At 39.6% G+C, this 19400-nt stretch overlaps 1 protein-coding gene across 1 annotated transcript in view; it reads left to right on the forward strand.

Moving 5' to 3' along the window:
• The first annotated feature begins 2336 nt into the window (after positions 1–2336).
• The window catches only part of CNTN3 (contactin 3), a 75580-nt gene continuing 58516 nt past the window's right edge, over positions 2337–19400 (forward strand). The window contains exons 1-2 of the mRNA XM_026052508.1: positions 2337–2394; positions 17242–17375. Of these exons, the coding sequence (XP_025908293.1) occupies positions 17321–17375 (55 nt within the window). The 5' untranslated portion in view covers positions 2337–2394; positions 17242–17320. The remainder of the gene's footprint in view (positions 2395–17241; positions 17376–19400) is intronic.

The following is a 19400-nucleotide window of genomic DNA, read 5'->3' on the forward strand; positions in this document are numbered from 1 at the left end:
AGAAACCAGTTTAGGAATCAGAAACCATTTAGGAACCAGTTTAGAAACATCTCATCTAATCAGAGACATGCCCACAGCAATGTTTGGATGACAAGTAGAAATGAAAAAAATCATTAGGTTGGAAGTAGAGTGGGACACTCAATTAGGTTGTTTTTATTAAACACGTATATTACAGTAACATCCAGAAGGCCTGGGTAGCAGAAGGGCATCATCAGAGCAGGGAGTGGATGAAGCCAGGCCATCTAGCTTCAGAGTCTGCAAATCGATTATCTTCAGTAAACACTCTAGGCTTTTACTCATTTGCTGTGTTTCCTGAAATGAAAAGTTGGAATACTTACTACACCACTGTATCTACATGTCTGTGTTACTAAGAGTGAGAAAGAATGCTTTCTTTTTACTTGTCTTCACAAAGGTTAGAGTCATCTTTTTGATCTTAGGAAGTGTTTCTCTGACAATCTTCAAAAAAACTGCAATTTTATGTAGTGTAGTTTGGTACCTGTGTTTGAAGGAGTTTGAAGTCCTCAATTTAAATAGTTACTGAAACTGGAAAAAAAAAATCATTGTATTAGTTGGTTGAAGTAGAAAGTGTGAGGCTTTTTTGGAGGTAGACAAGGTCATAAGGGAGGGCAAACTGCAAAAGGCATTTTCAGAATTTAAAGGATGACTGTGGTCGGTCAAGCATAAAAACACAGGCTACCCTTCCTATACAAAGCACAGTTAAAGCACATATTTCCCAGTTGAAAACTCTGCCACAGGTCTATGATCTTGTCAGGTCTCATAAGCCCAAGTGAATCAGGCACAGGGAACGTGTGAATCCGGATGCTCTGGGGAAGCTAAAATATTTAGAGGGAAGAGAGCCATCAACTGCATTTCCGATCTCCTCCTGGTCGGTACCAAACAGATGCCCTGCTGAGGTGCTAACGTCCGTGGTGCTGGATGTAGCACCTGGAGGTGCTACGCTGCAATTTGCTGTACGATCAAGGCTGGGTCAGCCTATCATGAGACTTTGTGCAATAATTTAAAAAGTTAACATTATCTTCGAGGCAAAAGTACAAAGCAGACTATTGGATACCTAACAGTAGTTACCGTACTTCATTACCTCCCACACATGAGCCAAGATACAGTAATAGACTCTGTGCCTGTTCCTACCCCACGCCCAATCCCAGCTGAACCATCTTTGTGCAAGGTCAGTGCTCAGCTCATGGATACTGCCTCCTTCAGTCGTGGCTGTGCGTCCTTGATGGTCACAGTCTGCCAGTTAAGACAAAGCTTGTAGTCTTTCTAATGCTTCCACGTCCCTTCCTCAGAGCAGTGCCACATGTCATTGCAGAAGTGACCGCGTTTCAGAGACGGATGTTCCTTAGGTGCAAGGACTCCCAGGTTCGTAGGGGACTAAAGACGGGTCTGCCCAGGCCTCCTGGTTCAGTCTGGCTCAGCGGGTGCTGGCCTAGTGTGTAGTCATATCCAAAGAAGGGGGTGCTGAAGTTTCTCTGGCTAGGACATTCCTGCATTTCACCACACATGGAAATGGAGATGGGATAGCAGCATCTTTAAAATTACTCATGGAGAAACTCAGCTCTCCACTTGGGGGAGACCTCAGCACAGCTGGGGCAGCTGCTGAACAGTTTCACAAGGCCAAGTCCTTCCTCATGTCACTGGACCTGAGTCCATAAAATCTGCATGTGGCTCCTACGCAGAGACCCGCGCGAACCCGATTCTCTCCCTGGGCTTGCAGCTCAGCAAGGGGCTGGAGTTTTTAGTCTCCCGCGCGCCAACTTCCCCGCTGTCCGCGGAGCGGCCGCGGACCCGGCGCGCGGCTCCGCGGGCCCTGGCGGCCCCTGGCGGGGAGCGGCGGGGCGGGAGGCGGCTCCCGCGCGGCCCCGCCCCGCGCCGCCCCGCGCGCCGCTCCAGAAGAGGCGGCGGGAGCCGCAGGACACGCGTGTGCTGCGCGCGCCGCGGGCTCCGCAGGTGTGTGGGCCGGCGAAGGGCGGCGGGGGGCTACTTTGCGGAACTTCGTTTGGGCTCTGCGCTCTCGGGTGGCCCCGGCGGCAGCGGCGGGGCCTTCCGCGGTCCCCGGCTGCCGAGGAGAGGCTCCGAGGGGCACGCGGCTCCCCCGCCCCGCGGAAGCCCTGCGCTGGGGCTCGTTAGCGGCGGCTCGAGCCGCGCTGCGCAGGGCGCGAGGCGACCGTTAAGCGGGCACCTGGAGCGGGCGGCGCGCGGCGACCGTTAATTGGGCGCCGGGTCTGGGTGGAGGAGGAGGGAGTTGCGCGGCGACCGTTAAACGGCCGCCCGGAGAGTAGCAGGGGGAGAGTGGAGTGGGGCCGCCCGCAGGAGCCGCGGCGTTCACAGCAGATCGTATCGCGCGTCACCCGCGAGCGGAGCTGGCGCCTCCCGGTGCGTACGTTTGGTTTTTACACTGCGTGGGGAAGGGCGCCTTATTCTGCGGGAGCGGGGTGGCTTGCTGCCTTGCAGATGTGTTTGCTGTCAAGTTCATTTTCTTTTATTCTAAAAGAATCCTTTCTGGCAAGGTGCAGTACCGGCGCTTCAGGCATCCTCCTGCAGCGCCCGCGGCACAGCCTCCCGCCGCTCTTGGGCTTCGCTCCTTCTGCGCTCCCGGGCAGCGAACCTCGCTGCATCTCCGCACCTAGCGCGGGCGCTCTCGCAATAAGCGCTCTCTGCATTTGGAGGCGTTTAATAAACCCCTTCTTCCCTAACCGCTGTGTGAGGGCAGGGAGGGCGCCCAGGTGAGCGGGTGGCGGAGCCGCCGCCTCGGGCAGCGCCTCCCGAGCGCCCGGCCCGCCGCGGGCTCGAGCCCTCCCGTGGGTTATTGGAAATCCTGATATTTCTGTATTGCCTTTCCCTCCATGGATAACTAATTCTCATGGCTGCAGAGTTGCTGAAGTTGTAAGGCTGCGTTTCTCTAACTTGAGCGCCGTGCTAATAATCCTCTGAAATTCAACTTCAGGGTATGAGCTTTTTATGCTGTCCCTGACGCTGCCGCGGATGGTAGTGTGTGCTGTACAGTTTAACTACAACAAACCTCCCGAGCGGAGTTGCGGATTTATTTATTTTCCTTTGCTGTGTTTTTTTAATCACCTATGTTTGTATGTGTATTTTTTTTGTCTCCTGCACACCATTCAGGGCATGTATACGTTTTTAATGTACAAAATGCTTTGAGAATGCTCTCCAAACAACTTTGATTTGCCTTCTTAGCTAATTATATACCCTAAACCTTTTTAGAAACAGATACTGTTTAAAAAAAAAAAAAAAAAGAAAAAGTCCTTCAGGTTATTTAGTTCTTTTCTAATTCAATTTTGAACACTATGTATTTTCATCCTAAAGTGAAGTTGTTCCTCGATTTCTATTGCATTTTGACAGAGGCAGGATCTTTCCATCAGAATAGTGGGGGGGGTGGCAGAATTCTCTTCCTGTTACACAGTCTTTCCTACACTTTCTCTCTAATTTTTGCTTGCTCTATCCTGCTTGGGTGCTTATTCTTCAACTACAGTGATTTGCTTTTGCAGGGCAGGAGAAATATTATCTCTTTTGTTATTCGTGCTTTACCAATTGTGAGCTACTGGTTTACTGGTGTGGCCCTGTTGTCACTAAATATGGTGCCAGACTTGTTTCATCTAAGTTCAGATACCATTTTTTATATGTGCTTGAGAGAGATCAGTCAGCTCCTGATGTGATATGATCCAGCAGTATAGCTGGGTACAAACTGGTCAGGCATCATTATTTTTGCTAATGATCCAGAGGATAACTAAAAGTGATAGACTACTTCTGTTTGTTTCCCCTGGTTGAAGTGCTTGTTTTGCATGATAAAAAATAGTGATTAATATTATGTGAATGCCTCACAACAAAATACAAGACTTTATGAAGGATAAGAAAACTCCTCAAACTGCTACATTTTGGAAAAGTGATTTGGACTCTAGCTTGAGCTGCACGCTAAGTTTGTCGAGTGTGATATATTTCCCATTTTTAGAAAAAAATGTGATGGAAAGTTGCAAGCAATTCTTGATAGTATTGTAATAGCAATGAAAATACTGGTGCATCTTTAATGTTTACATAGTGTTCTTTCTATATGGAGAGCAATTCTTGGAAGACTATTGATTATGCAAGAGACTTTTCATAATAATACCTGGCAAATGAACTTGGAAAAGGCACTTTGGAAAAGCTGTGTGCCAGAATATGTGTAATACCTATTATAATGTAGAATTCTAATTTGAAATATTATTGACTTGAAAATCTACTCATGATGTTCAGCTGTGGTTTAAAGGTTTGCCCCTGTCCTTTAACTGTGCTCAGCTCTGAATGTGTTATTTTTATAACCTTCTCACCCTCTATTTGGTGAGTTCCTTGGGTCACCTGCAGGCATTTACATCTCGTTATCAATTTTAGCATTGGCTTATGCTGGAGATCAACTATGGGGTTTCTTAGCTGAAAGTATGTCTTTTCTGCTTATCCTAAAGAAACGGGAGATATAGTTCACTATGAATCTGTTAATATAAGGAATAATTAACTGTTAAAAGTGCTGCATATCTAGCTAAATGAAACAGCAGCTGTAGCTACAGAGGTTGTGTTCAACAGTGAGCCAAAGTATGCCTGAAGGCTGTTTGTGGTCTCCTGGTGAAGCTTTTCTTGTGAGAATGGACAGTATTTGATGGTAGTGCACGCATATTAATGCGTTGAGGATCCTGAGCACAAACAAGAGGGAACTAGTTTCTGTCTGTGTCCTCTAGTATTTGAGTGTGGAATATGAAGTTATATGAAAAAGAATTGCAGAGCTCCTGGCTTGGTGAACCCCTAGGAAACAAGGCTGGCAGCATGTGAGCAAGTGCTTTGGACAACAGCAGATAAAAACTGAGGTAGCTAGGCTTGTTGCAGGGGATACATACTGATCACTTATTTACTGGATGACACTTCATTCCCTAGTTTTCTCCCCTTACTGTCTTATTTGCTCTCTCCCCAAAATTAGTCAGCACTTCTGTAATGTTGCATTCTTTCGGACTGTCCGGGTTCAGTGGTTCCTTGTTGCCAGATTCCTTCCCTCCTCTCTCATCTGAAGGATCACAGTGATGTGGAATGAGTATGTGTCTGGTGGTGTTAAGGTTGCTTGGATATTTTGACTAAAACTTTTTTTTTTCCCCCTCCTCTCTGCCTATTCCTGCAGCTTTTACATGAAAGTCTGTTTTCTGCATCTGTTTGCTATTCCCATCTGTAAAATTTCCACTCCTTTCAAGCATGTTCCTACAAAATCCTGTCTATGACCATGCAAATGCTACATCTCAAAACTGCTTCGTGTCCCTACTACTTTTCTACAGAATAGCAAATATACAGTACAGTGCTAGAATTGCAAGTATTTACCTGTACAGACATTTAACCACTTACTATTGTTTAAGCTTAAGGTAATGAATTTTATTGAGAAGTTATAGCTATCGAGTTCTAATTCAAACTTGCCTGGATTAACCTAGGTTACTTCACTTTTTCTATCTAAAACCAAGCCATGATGGACTACCCTGCATTAGTAGTTTTGAAAACAGCTATTCCTCATTTCACTTTTGGTATACTAATTCCTTTTTTAAAATATCACACTATTTCTGTACCTCTACTGAAATCATAGTGTCATGTTTGTAATTTGGAGGATATGTTTCAGTTTAGTAGATTTTGACAATTCTGAGCAGTATTATAGCTCAACGTATTTAGGTCTTTTTGTGAGACTTACAATCCAATAAACACAGCTGTTTATAGCCATAGGTCTCTCTTTAGAGTAAATTGGTAGGAAAATCAACTAGTTTTCCATGATGTGGCTTAATGTAAAACATAGTTGCTGTTTTCTTCACTTGCACTGAGGTCAGAACAATCATTTAAGTGTATTGTGCCGCTTGGCTACATAGAAGCAATCCCATCTAATCCAATCCAAAACAGGTCAGTAAATGATAAATTTTGTTTAGCTTACCAGCATACTTATTTTCACAGTTCGTTTACAGAAAAAAAGACATGAAATTCTGGGTTGGAAAACACTGTACTACTTGAAATCTCCTCTTATGGAGTAAAATATGTAGTAAAAATTCTTTTTCTTTTAATGGTATACTATTCCAGAGTTATTTTACGTAGAGAAACTGGGGAACTGGATTCTTGTGACTAATGTGAAGCCATAATTTACAATTCTAACTGTAATGAAATGCTCTGTTTTCATCCTGTCTTCCTAAGGAAGTAAGACTTATGCAGTTACTTTAGAAAGGTGTTTTGTCTGCCTGTTTTGTTCATGTCCCTCAGTTAGGTTGGCCTGAGGCTATTCCTACAGCTCTCTGGAAAATGGTCTGTGGCTGCTATGCAGCTACTTTCCAGTGCTTCACTGATGGTAAGGAGCTTCAACTATTTAGATACTAGAGAGCACACCAGCAGGATCTGGAGCTGTGGAAGTAAGGCTTTCCTGGGAACAAGGCAGCTAATGGTAGTGCCACTACAGAGTGATGAAGATGTCCTGGCCTTTATTGGGCCTGATCTTGTTTCTGCTGATGCAGAGGAGCAACAGTTAGCTGGTTGATGGGGCAGTTTGTGACCATACTGCACATTCATGCATAGCTATGGCTTGAATCATGATTGCTTTTATGTAGTCAACGCTTACATTTTTGTAGATTCAGTTTAAGCTTGTCTGCTATTTTCTGCTACAAGTAAAGCACAGATCACTGCTGAGCTGGAATGATGATGGAGGGGAAAGCTCAATTCTGGATCTTGGCTTATTTAGTATCTCTACCAAGCGTATTGATGTGGGCTGAAGTATATACATATCTGTTTTACTAGGGTAATTTATAGTGCACAGTATAGCTTGATTGCATTCCTAGGTTACTGTTCTCTTTGACCAACTGAACTTGTTTAACAAGTGTGTTACATATGGAACATGATGAAAATAATTTCTGCTAAATCTATTTTTTGTACTTTAAAAAACAAATGCTTTAAGGAAAGGCATTCAAACTGAAAATGATTAAGAGCTATTGGTGCACATCGTATCACATATATGTATACATTTGAGGTTTTTTTCCCCCTCTATTATAAAGACTAGTAGGAGATCCTTTATCTGCCTACATTTAATACTTTATGCTTGGAAATTGTTTTATGTTATCAGTTTTATGTTAAGGACTGGGGGAAAAATTCAAGTACTATTTTTCAAAAATGCATTTCAAAAATAATTATTTTTAAGGTTCTTTTGCACTTACTGTTTGACATTAAAATATTTTGTTGCAGAAAATTACATTATTGTAGTAAGCCAGGCTGTAGTGTTCTAAGTAATCTTAGAGTTGCTGGAAAAAAGGAAGTAAAATGTGATTTATAAATTTAATGATATGCGTAGTATAAGGTTATTATTTTATAGGCAAATATTGCATATTATTGAAATACTGCAAGTTTGGAATTGAGCTTTTTCTGGTATTTACACTGTATTTACACAGCTAGTTATAGCAGAGTTAAGTGAAAATCTTCCTTATCTCATGTTAATGGTTATCTTTCTGACCATATAAATCTCTCAAAGTTTAGTCAGGTCTACTACGTAATTTAAGGAAAAACTCACTTTATACAGGCTAGATAGAATCTCAAGACTTCAACAGGAATATTTCTGCTTTCCTCTAAGGAAGTTATTAAATTGTATTATGGAGTCATCTATTGATGCCCATCTGTCAATATTTCTTTAAAAAGCTCCTGAAAAGTTTGGGTATTGTATTAATTACTGTCACTTCTCTGGGTGATGGAATGGTGCTTTTTCTGCCAGTGCTTTGGATTTACATCTTTTCCCTTCCATCTATTGTTGTTTTTCCCATCTCTTCTAAAATTTAGTTGCATCTTTGAATAAGGAAGGAAGTGATAGTTGCAGAGAAACCAAAGTGTACTAGAAGGAACAGCTGGTGCGCTTCGTTACTTCTCATGCTGCCAACCAAGGCTCATGAAAAGGACAAATCAAGGGCATAGTTACAGAAGGAAGTCCCTCCAGTAGCAGCTATGCTTCATCACAACCTTTTTATTTCCCTGAACATCCAGAGTGACATAAAATGAACCCATTACCATGTCAGTTTTGTCATAGGATGCCCCATTTCAAGCTACTGGAATTGAGACTGTAGTTAAGGAGCAGAGCTGGATTTCAGCTAGAATGAGTGCTTATTATCTTTTTTAACAGTATCTTTTTTTATACCTCTGAACAACTATTAGGCCGCTTAGCCATCTTGTTACATAAGCATTTTATAATAAAACGCTTCTCTTTAAGACATTCAGGAAGCTATTATTTGCTGACCATTTCTGTTACTGTGATCTGCAATAAATTCAAGGATTATTTAATTGATATATACTTCATTGATACCAGTGATGAATATCATCGATATGAACAACATCAATTGGGGCTCTCTTAAATCCCAAAGTTAACAAGTATATTGCTTAAAGAATATTTGTTTAAAAAGGCAAGCCTGCATTGCAAGAAAACACATTTGTGTTCTTTCATAGAGAAATATGTAAACATTGATTCTATTTATTTACTTTAAATGAATAAGAGAATAGCCTGCCTCTGAAACCTACCTCTTAAGTAAGTACTGATTTCAAGTACTGCTCTTGGCTTTTGGACCATTCAGTTCTGCAACTGGTTTTTTAGGAAAAGTCCTAATGCTTTTGTACATGAATTGGCATTCATTATATCGTAGTGCTGCCTGCAACACTTTGCTTTCCATCTGTCTTTAATTTTGGGTAGTGTTGACTAAATATATTTTTTTCTGATTGGGCAAATAAATGTATGAAAGTGAATATCCCCTTTGCATTGTCTACATGAAAAAGATAGAAAAAGTGATGTTACAAAACCTTATGACATTACATATAGATATATGAATTGGGTCAAATATTAACATAATAACTCCTGAAAAATAATGTAATTTATTCAGGATTTCAAAGTGCTGTCGTGTAAGTGAATGTCTTTCCAATGAAGTTAAAATCATAAGGTACAGGGAATTGAAGCCTTCCTTGAGATCACAGAGTAAGCCAGTAGAATATAAATCTGAATTCTTAGCCAGATTTATACTCTATGTGGAAGATGAACGCTTCCAAATATGCCTACATACAAATATGCTTTTCCATATGGGAAATATGCCAAATATAAGGGCTGAGACTGCTGGCCCAGTGGGTTTATTAGTTCGTAAAGAAATACGAATTTAATTGGAGGTCATTTCTGGAGTCTTTGTGGGCAGTGTGGGGAGAGTGGTGCTAAGTACATATAGCCATGAAGAGTATGTTGGAGACCCAAAGAAAATATAGCATCTTCTGTGGGCTCAAACTTGTTGCTGCTTTCTTCTTAGATACTGTGGAAAAGGATTTTTCTTCTCTGCAAGTAAAAGGTAAAGAGAGGAATAAACAAGAAAAACAGAAGCTTTAAGTTAAGGCTTCAATATTTTTCATTAAGGAATGAGAATATTATGAAGCTATATTTCAGACTTGTTCTAAAATCATTCCTGGCTGCAGAAACAAGATTATAATTAGGATGAAAATAAGAAATAACTCTTGAACCTCGTAGACTTGGATCTATGGTTCTACTTTTTTTTTTCCTCTCAACAGGAGTAAATTGCATGCTGTCTGTATGGTTTTTTCCACAGATTTATTTCTTGCTATAGCATTTTGGGTAAAATACTCTTAATATTTCACAAACAAATTAACCTCTCCCCCAATCTTCTACTTCCATGATTTTCAAAATCTCTGCCAACCACACATTTCCTAATTTGAATTTCTTTCCCAGTCCACAAATTCATTTTCTGTAGTACTTTTAGTTATTCTTCATGGAAATAGCTGTCTTTGAATGTTACTTCTGTGTGTTGGTTGCCTGTTCCTTCCAGACATTGTTTGCCTCAAGCCCACTTCTTTTGTTATGAAATCAGGGCCTTGGTAGATGGGAAGAATAGAAGTGTTTCAGCTTTTGTTGTTAACAAGTCTAGCAGTTCTTTACTTTTTCTCTCTATAGCCATAGTTCAATTATGATCACACTTGCAAGCAATAAACTTGGGAATATTCAAGAGTCCACAACTTAGCAGAAGAAAATTATGTGGAAATTTTAGTTTTCTTATGGTTTCAGACTTATTGTCTTATGATGACTGAACTTCCTGCCCGGAGACTTTAGTATCATAGATACCCAAATAATCGTAATCTATAAATTGTGCAAAATGAAAATTATGTTGCTGTTTTCTTACCCACTGTAATAATTCCTCCTTCCTTCCTTATGCTCTCATTTGTAGGGATGTGGGTTAGGAAGGCTTTTGAGAATATCTTCTGCTAGTGGCAAGTTAACCGAAAAAGCTCATGTCCGAATTCTTGCAGGACATCCATGTGCAATAGTGGAAGTTGGGGGTGAGAAAAAGGGGGGAAAAAGAAACATCTGCCTGGGTTATCCCCAGTGTGTCCTCTCTCCCTCCAGGGGAGGATTGGAAGGAAGCAGGAAACTCTTCTATTAAAAATAATTTAAAATGTGCAATATCTAGTCATCTTGTTTGGTAGTAGCCATGAAATGGTTCATTTCTGTTATGCTGCACTGGAATGTTCAAGCTAATCAGGCATGCTAATTGACTGAGCATCTGTAACTGCTTTATCATAGTCTCCAATGGGTGTTATTCTGCCTGCTAAGTGTTTTTGCTGTTACAATCTACATCTAGGGTTAATATCTCTGCTACTGGTAATTTAATTTGGCTGAATTGCAGTATTCAATTTCTTGGGCAATACTTCAGTTTCTGTTAAAAATTTGTATAAAAATACTTCAGCATTTTTTTAACTTTTATTTTGGAGAGAGAAAAGTTTCTGGATGAATAGCTGCATGTGGCAGAGGTAATCATAGACATGGTGCATTAAGAGTACCTATCTAGGGCCATGTCTATTGAAGTTCAGTTCTACCTTAAAATTGGTGGGTTCTTCTGTCTAGCTCACTTCCAAATTCTACGTTTTTAACAATAAAAGCAAGTAAGATTATATGAAATGTAAAATATTATTTTTACTTGTACACTTTCTTTTTCCACAGAATCATAGAATCCTTAAAGTTGGAAAGGATGTTTGCTTATATATTTTTAAGTGTTGAGGTTTTGGCCATTCTTGCTGTCTGACTTTATAGAACTTTTTATTATCCTTGTTGAATTTTAGAACAAAATATCTCATACTTCATTGATTAGAAGAGGGGGGGAAACCTTTGCTTACTTTGCTGTAGGGGGGAAAGGTTGGGCCAGCTGCCCTTTTGGAGAGTTGTGCCCTAAACTTGTAGGATTAGATCTTTTTAGGCTTTTTTTCCCCTGTTATCTCTAATGATGCAGGGCTATTTGATATGGCTTGGTCTCTGTGAGTGACTTAGAGCTATTCGGAGTACCAGTGTTGCACAGAGGTTCCCAGGCCCTGAAAACCATGTGAAGGATGTGCTCAACTTCAGACGGCTTCCAAAGTGCTGCCTGTTGTCTTCCTTGGGCTAACCACTCCTTTTGTGAAGTCCATCCAGAATTCTTACCACGTTTTCAATGTCAGTGTACTTCTGACTACAATATAAACAAGAAATGAGTGCTACTTTGTAAGTTTGTAACATTCTTTACCCTTGTTTAGAATAGCAGGACTGTAAATATTGAGAAGCTGCAAAAAAAAAAAAAAAAAAAAAAAAAAAAAAACAATAAAAAGTATCCCCTTTATCCACCCTCTGCTAATCAATGAGGCAGAAAGCAAAACTGTTGTGTTTGTTTTATGTCTGCTTGCTTCTAGATCATCTTTGCTTCCTAAATTTAACTGGATGGAAAGAGAACTGTTTCCTCACAGCTTGTGAGCAATGTCTCTCAAAAAAAGGATGCATCAATTTTGGTTAACTGCTGTCTAGCGAGTTTCCTTCTTGCTTCCAAACAAGAACAGGCAGTTGTGCAGTGAAAGTTCCTTATGGGATTTTGGAATATGAATTACAGCTTCAGAAAAAGAAAAAATAAAAATACCACTACAGAAAATACATAACTACTACTTTTTGTAGCTTTTCATTTGCTTTTGTTTTATTGTGTGCCATGTGCTCTCCACTATCTGGGAAAATGAGTCTGGGAAAATCCAGATAACATTATCCTGTGGGATGTGTATGGGAATAGAGGGTGGAGACCCTAGAAAGGGTCTCTGTTACTGACGCACAGACAGCTCAGAGTTATAAAATTTCTTCCTACCCCCAATGTCTTCTCTTCATATTTTGCCATGTCACCATGTCATACTGTGCTGTCTGTCTTAGGATTTTTGGGGGTACTTGTTCTTTTCTAATATGTGGATGGGCTTCATCCTAAAATTAGATGTTGTCTGCAACTTTCTTTTGTTCCTTCAATGTTGTATAATATTTTAAGAATTGGTATTTAAGAAAACAGGTAATGAAAGGGTGGGGGAAGAAACAGCATGGGAGGAGAAGGAAACAATGAAGAAAATGTTGGAAGCAATCTTCTGGTAATGTTAATTTCTTATGCATATTCATTTGCAGATGTGTCTGAGGATCCATGCACATGAGTATGGTATAGAGTTAGTAATGCAATATTATACTTGTTTGGATTTTGCTATATTTTCTCTGTAATGACAAAAACAAAATGAATCCTCCCCTCCACAATCAAATCTCTGGAACAGTGCAGGGGAAGTCTGTCCTTTCTTGCTTTGAAAAATTTGGCAAGAGTCTGTATTAAAGGGTATTATTAAAGTCTTTACAATATGAAGTGTTGGAGGCCTTTTCCATTTAGTAGTTAGCAGTAACCTAGCAAAAATAGACTTTTTGGCTCATAGAACATAGATCTCCAGTAATCCATGAGGTTAATATTGGTGGTCTGAAGTGTTTTATGGTAATGCAGGCAACAAGCGTGTCTTCTGGCACTTAACCCCCCCAGTTTGGTGGCTTTTGTGTTGGTGCTTTGGTACTGGTGCTTTTTTTGTTAGTTTGCTCTTATCGTCTCTCCCTCCTGCCAAGACTTGAATGTGAGATTCTCCGTTTTCTGAGGTTTTTGTTTCAGATTAAATGGAAGTGACTATTTCAGTGACTGGAATTTGAAGGCTGTCACAAGGGTAGGATGATGATTACTGCTTCTCCTATGCCATGAACCGTTGTCATTTTACTTAGTGCATTTCTGTGGGAGAGGTGTGAGGGAGAATGGCACATTCTGTTTATTTTTTTTTTTTTAAAAGGGGCTATTTGAACTAAATGGTATTACTGTGGGCAGTAGGATTACTAGAGACTCGGTGCTCTACAGTTTTGATGAGGAGATACCTACTGACAAATGGCTTTATATAACTCCTCTGGCCAGGTCATTTAAACCCCTAATTGGAATTCTAAGGGATCTTTGGCCAAAGAAGGCAGTGCCCTGCAGGAAGTGGATGTTAGTGTAACCTGGGACATGACAAGATGTGTTGAAGATCTTCCTTCTGGCCAGCAACTATTGCAGTGAGGTTATATATGGAAAGGAAAATGATGCATTATATTTTGGCAACCTTGTAGCATAAAGGGAGCTTTTGAAATTGCAGTTTATAGGAGATGGAACCTAAGCTGTTTTGAAACAAAACCAGAGAAATGGCAAACCTTGCTCTCCGTGTGCCTCTGTGGCAAAGAGCAAGTCCTAATAAAAGTAATTCAAAGAGCCTAAAGGACAAGGGTCAATCTTATTATCAGAGACTGAAACACCAACTCATTGGCAACATTCTCTGCCATCCTGAGACTTGCTGAGCTAAAGGTTGCCACGGACTCTGTCAGTCTTTAAGAGACAGTAAGCAAAATGCACATAGTGCATTTCATCAGAGTTGCAGAAATAGAAATCAAGTAGTCGGATTGCTTCTGTTCACCTCTAGTACAGCTCCTTATGGTCTACTTCATCCAGTTTCATGTTTGATCTTTGCAAGAACTTCCTCACAATTTTATAGTCCTGCCCTATTTTTTTGAAATTATTCATTGCATCTGATCCGTAGGGGTCAAATAATTTCTCACCTCTGGTGGAGTAGCTGTCATGGGATGCTGGTTTGTAGGTGGTGACCCATATGTGATATCAAAAGGGTTTCTGAAATTGGTAAGCTACCGGGGAAAGCTTTTGGCATACGAATAATAGGAATAGCAGCCTGAAAATAAGAGAAATAAGAGTAAGCTTTGGGAGGTATGGGTGAGAGGTGGGATGCCTCTTCCCCTCCCACCTCAGTCATTTCAGTAGGGCTTTTTGAAGTTGGCCCTTGATTTCAAATATTCCAAGAAAGGAGGAATTAATGGATAAAGCACAAGTCATTGTCATTGCAGTTTTAACATGACAGTAAATTAATCTTAGCTGTCAGAAATGCAAGAGATATTGCTGAGATATTGCAGTATGTATTTTGGGAAGGTATTCAGTAATCTACTGAAGTATAGAGGAATGCATCTGTGTCACAATGAACTGAAATATTTAAAGTAATTAACAAGCTGTGTTTAGAAGGTGACTGGTAAATGCAAATAGAATTTCAGAAGTCTTTCCTTGATTCTTTTTACTATAACTTCACCCCTTTTCTTGACACGGAGTAAATACATTTGCAAAGTCTAAATTGAGTTACACCATTCCATGGTGGTTATTAGATTCTAAGTCGGGGGAGAAACCTGAATGACGAGTTCTGTAATGGCATGTAGGTATGTTTAAAGTAGATCTTGGTGTGGTGCAGAGGTACAAATTAGAAATACTCCATGAATTTGCTTGTAGAGAGATTAGTATGCAATGAAAGTGGGCATTCAGTTGCTATAATCATTCTTTTTTTTTTTCAGTGGGGAAAAAGCAGGTATTAAAATGCGCATAGGAATCTGGGAGATGCTATATGAACTAGTACTGCCCATGTGGTCCTTAGAGCAGCAGGATTCCAATACAAGAGTTCCAAGTGCCAAGAATGTATTGTAGATCTATTGGTAGATCAAGGGATCATAAATGAGAGAGTCAATAAGTGCACTAAGATAAGAGGTGTTGTAATAATTCTCAGAACAGTTTTGGGTTCTTCTGCTTTAAGATTTTGTAAATACATTTTCTTAACTCTTACCACTCTTCTGACTAAACCCCTGGTGGTGATGAACTGGAAATAATTTTATACCTCCTTTTGAATAGGTGCTTTTGATTTGGTGCATTTGAATGCTGAAGTTCCTCTAAAACTTTCCTACTCTTATGTTTACAATCCAACTTCATTAAGATGATGGTGTGTTTATTGTTGATATTCCTGTAGGGATAGGAAGGCTAAGAGCCACAGGGCAGCCTCACAACTGCTACCTGCAGAGACTGCTTGCTAATGAGTGATGCTACCATGTGACTGTGGAACAAAGATCTAATGAGATTCCAAAGGAGGCAGAGCTACCGTGGTTTTCCTTGGAGCACCATTTTAAACTTTTTTTTTTTCAATGAGCCATTGCATTGCTGTGTATGTATTTGCTTTTTATTGCTTGTACTTTGTCATGCTAACTGGTGGATTACTCTATTTGCTGCATTTCAGATATTGGAGCTATTTGCATTCCTTTCAGAAGGATGTTGCCAGTACTGGCCATCTAGTACAGTGTTCAACACATGCACTGCAGTTTGTTTTCTTGCATAGCCTTTCCACTCTGACATTAACTTGGTTACCTTTGTTAGTTACCTTTATCTCTAGGTTTGCATGTTTGCAGATGGATGTCAAAGGGAAATAGTTAACATATGTTTTCTACTCCAAGTTGGATAAAAATCACTAAAACAGCTGCGTAGACTGGATTCTCTGAAGCCTTTCTATGCAACTCTTGAGCAGTGGCCCCACAATGAAGTGACTGAAGAGAAGTTAACTTCATCACTGCAGAGAAACCTTTCTCTTCAGTGCTGAAGACAGATACGGTATAAAATAAAGACGCTGGGAGGTTAAAAATCTTGACTTGCAGGATCTAGCTGGCAGTGCTTTTGACACAACCTTTGGAAACACAATGTATTTTTGCTTATTATAAATATATTTAAAAATATAAAATCTCAAGTCTGCAAATATTAAACAAATAGCTATGGTACCTTTCTGTGCCTATGTGGTTTCTTTGATATGTACATCTGACTTCAGATTTTTTTACACTCTCACAAAGAAGAGTTTAATCTTGCCAAAGCAGTGGCTGCTTTTCTTATGAAAAGTTATGAGAAGTCATTGTACTTGTGTGACTTTTTCAGAAATCCCTAATGCTTTAGAGGCTGCTGTTGCTTCTTAAACTACTTGTACAAGTCTTAGTTGGTGAGAAGTGGTCATGGTCTCGACTCCTGTTGAGACTGCTTGAAACCACCTGATCCAGGCAGAGTTACTTGATGGGGGGGCTGATTTGTCATTCTCGGATTGGCTTTACAAATTTCATAGCTGATTTTTTTGACCTTAATATTTCTGTGCCAGAAAATATTTGATCTGTATGTTGCAGAACATTAAACTTTGCCCAGCTACTTTCCTTTCAAAGAAAGTACTTGTTATGCTTTTTAAATGTTACTTCCATGAAGGTGATGATAAACCTAAAACTTAAAAAGACCTGATTTTTTTGTTTTAAGCACTGTACTCTGACAAATTTCTGTCTTCTGACATCTCTGTCAAACAGAATACATCATTCCCTTGATTCAGAATGAAGCCAGAGCTCAAAACTGTCACTTTTTCTTGTTGCGGGGAGGGGGAGGCAGCGGGAATGGAGACTTCTGTATGCTCCCTGGTATTTTTGTTCAGCTACTACATCTTCCTCTTTAAATTTCTCCAGTGCAGTTGTGCATACTGAACACAGTTCCAGGACTATAAACAAAAAGACTGGGAAAGTGTAGGCATGTTTTTAATTAAATCAGTTACTTCACATGTTCAGATTGTTGGTGAGTAGTGTATACAAAGCAAGTGGAATCCAAGCTGTTTTAGTAACAAAAGTGAATGCAGGAGAATAATAAAAATGGTACTTTTTCAAAGTGAATGTATATTACAAGAAGCACAATTGTACTGAAGCACAATAGTTGGAAGTGTATTTTCTCAAATTTTAAACCTCCTATTTCATGAAAATAAGTATCACAGAATGGGAGAACTAGTTAACCATAAAATGAAGCTGCCCATCAGCTGTGCTCCTGCTGAATTAGATAATCTCTAACACATGGCTATGCACATGAAATGTACATTCAGGTACTCTCCAGGGTTTAATCAAAGAAAAAAGAGGAATTTCGAGAGATTAGTCTTTCAATCTCACTTAAAGATTCTTGCTGCAAATCCTGTCGTGATTCCTGTGTATCTGTTTTTCAACAGGTTAAATCTTTCTCTTGGAAGACTAAATGTACAATTCATCTGAGTGTGAACCAAAATTACTGAATTCTGGCAAACGAAGATGCTGCTGCTGTGGAAACAGTTGTTCCTGCTATCCTTTGTTGGCTGTTCTGGAGGTAAAAATACATGATGGTCTATAACTTCTGGCTTAGAATTGCACCTAAGTCTTCAAATTCCTGATTTGAATGATGTTTAAAGACTAGAACAGTCCATATTTCAAAATGAAGATGCACTAAGTTCTTCAGAAGATAAGCATGCCTTAGTAGGGTCACTAGGGAGGACTGCTGCAGCCTTTGTTAAAACTGTTTGTTTTGCAGTGAGTTTATTCATGAGGAATAGCATTGTCCTCGTATGAATTCAGCAGTTCAGAGGTTTCCTTTTTCTTCTCTCACATAAAACTGAGCTACTTCTCAGCGTTTGGAACTTCTCATGCTTAACAAATTCTAACACCTGTCTGAGTAAAAACAAAATCCCAGGAGACTTGAAATTCTTTCTTCTGTGCTGTAACTTCTCGTTTTGTGGACTGCTTTCAAAAAGCTTAACTTGTTATTGCAATGTCAGAAATAAGAAAAAAATGTGCACATAATTAAATACTGAGGTGTTTTAGTTTTCTCTGCTTGAAAGTGATGGGGACAAAACTACCTTTTTTTAGTGGTGTTATTTTTGTTTATTTTTTGTTGCGCTTTGCGGTGGGGGTGGATATTGCCTTTCTACTGATTCTGTTTTCCCTAGTCCTGGTTAGTCCTGCTGAACCCTCAAGCCATGTAAAGTCTGATTCCCTTTCAGCCCATAGGAAACACAAAGCAGTAAGAGAGGGCATGGCAGAGGGTTACCCCCCAAGAGGATTATAGTGGAGGTCTCAGTGACATTCTTGTGCTTCTTGCTCTTCTGCTCTAGCAGTAAAGGTAAGCAACAGTAAGCAAGCCCTAGAGAAGAGGGAGTGTTGTGAATATCCTGTTAGCTCAAAAGCAGGACTGTGCCACTTGGGGCTGTGCAATTTCTTTGGACTGTGTATGGAAATACTTCTAGCAGAAAAATGTGTGTGTATTTTAATTTTGTGTGCATTAGATCACTTGGTTACTGGTATCATGCATAATATTTGTAGCAGAATGACTGATCTTGTAATAGTCATTATTGTGGTGAAGTTAGGTAGATATTGTACTTTGAAATCAGTACAGTCATCTTAATCAGATGATTTCTGATTTTTTTAAAAAAAGTGTCATTCTATGCACATAGAGCTGATGCATACCTTTTGAAAGAACATATTAAGGAAAGCTTGTATTAAATATTGTGGAGTTTGAAGTGGTAGCTGCAGTAATAAAAAAATGTTTGATATTCAACTAATAGAATACTTTGCAGTGACAATTACATTAAAAACAAATTTCTGTTTTGGAATGTAGGTGGTTCTGATTTCTTATAAAGCTCTGACCTTTCCCCTCATTCATTCTCCTAGGCATTTCAGCTGTTTCAGTTCATATCACTTAAATCAGATTATATATCCCAAACATCAGTTCACTAGCAATGGGAAGTTAGGAGGTTGGAGGATGAGCAAGAGCCAAGCAGAAAGCTATTTATTTACATTGCTGAAAGCCAGATGGTTTGGTAAGAGGAGGACTGCTTGACCACCTGTTAATATATGTGACTTAATGTTGCTAGATTGCTATCCTTGAAACTGTTGTTTGTAGTTGCTGATACCATTTGCAGACACAAGCTTGAGCCAGACATGATTTGTTAAACTGTTCAAACTTGCTCAAACCCACAGTTAAAGGTTTCAGTTCTGACTTGGTACTCATGTTTTGGACATATGAACTCTATCAGTTAATTTAAATAGCTTGACAATTACTAGTAGACAAATGTAGAATTCTGTTCTTTAGTTTGTTTCAAGTCTCATCTTTAAGAGTGCTGTCAAAATCAAATAAGTTATTAAAAAGTTGAGAACATTTTTCAGCTATCACTAAGATAAATCAGTAGGTATCCTGACTTCTTATAGATTTTTTCTTGTTTTTTTTTTTCACACAGTATTTTTGTTGGCCATAAGAGGTGGGGTTGTTTTTTGTTTGCTTTTTTTGTTTTTTTCTCAATTTTCTTCTCTTGCATTGTTTTGAGAGAGGAATAACTGGCATTCACAATCTTTTTTTGTT

This window comes from Nothoprocta perdicaria, unplaced genomic scaffold (genome assembly GCF_003342845.1).
Source record: "Nothoprocta perdicaria isolate Ctin4 unplaced genomic scaffold, notPer1 scaffold_9, whole genome shotgun sequence".
In the NCBI taxonomy this organism is placed as follows: domain Eukaryota; kingdom Metazoa; phylum Chordata; class Aves; order Tinamiformes; family Tinamidae; genus Nothoprocta; species Nothoprocta perdicaria.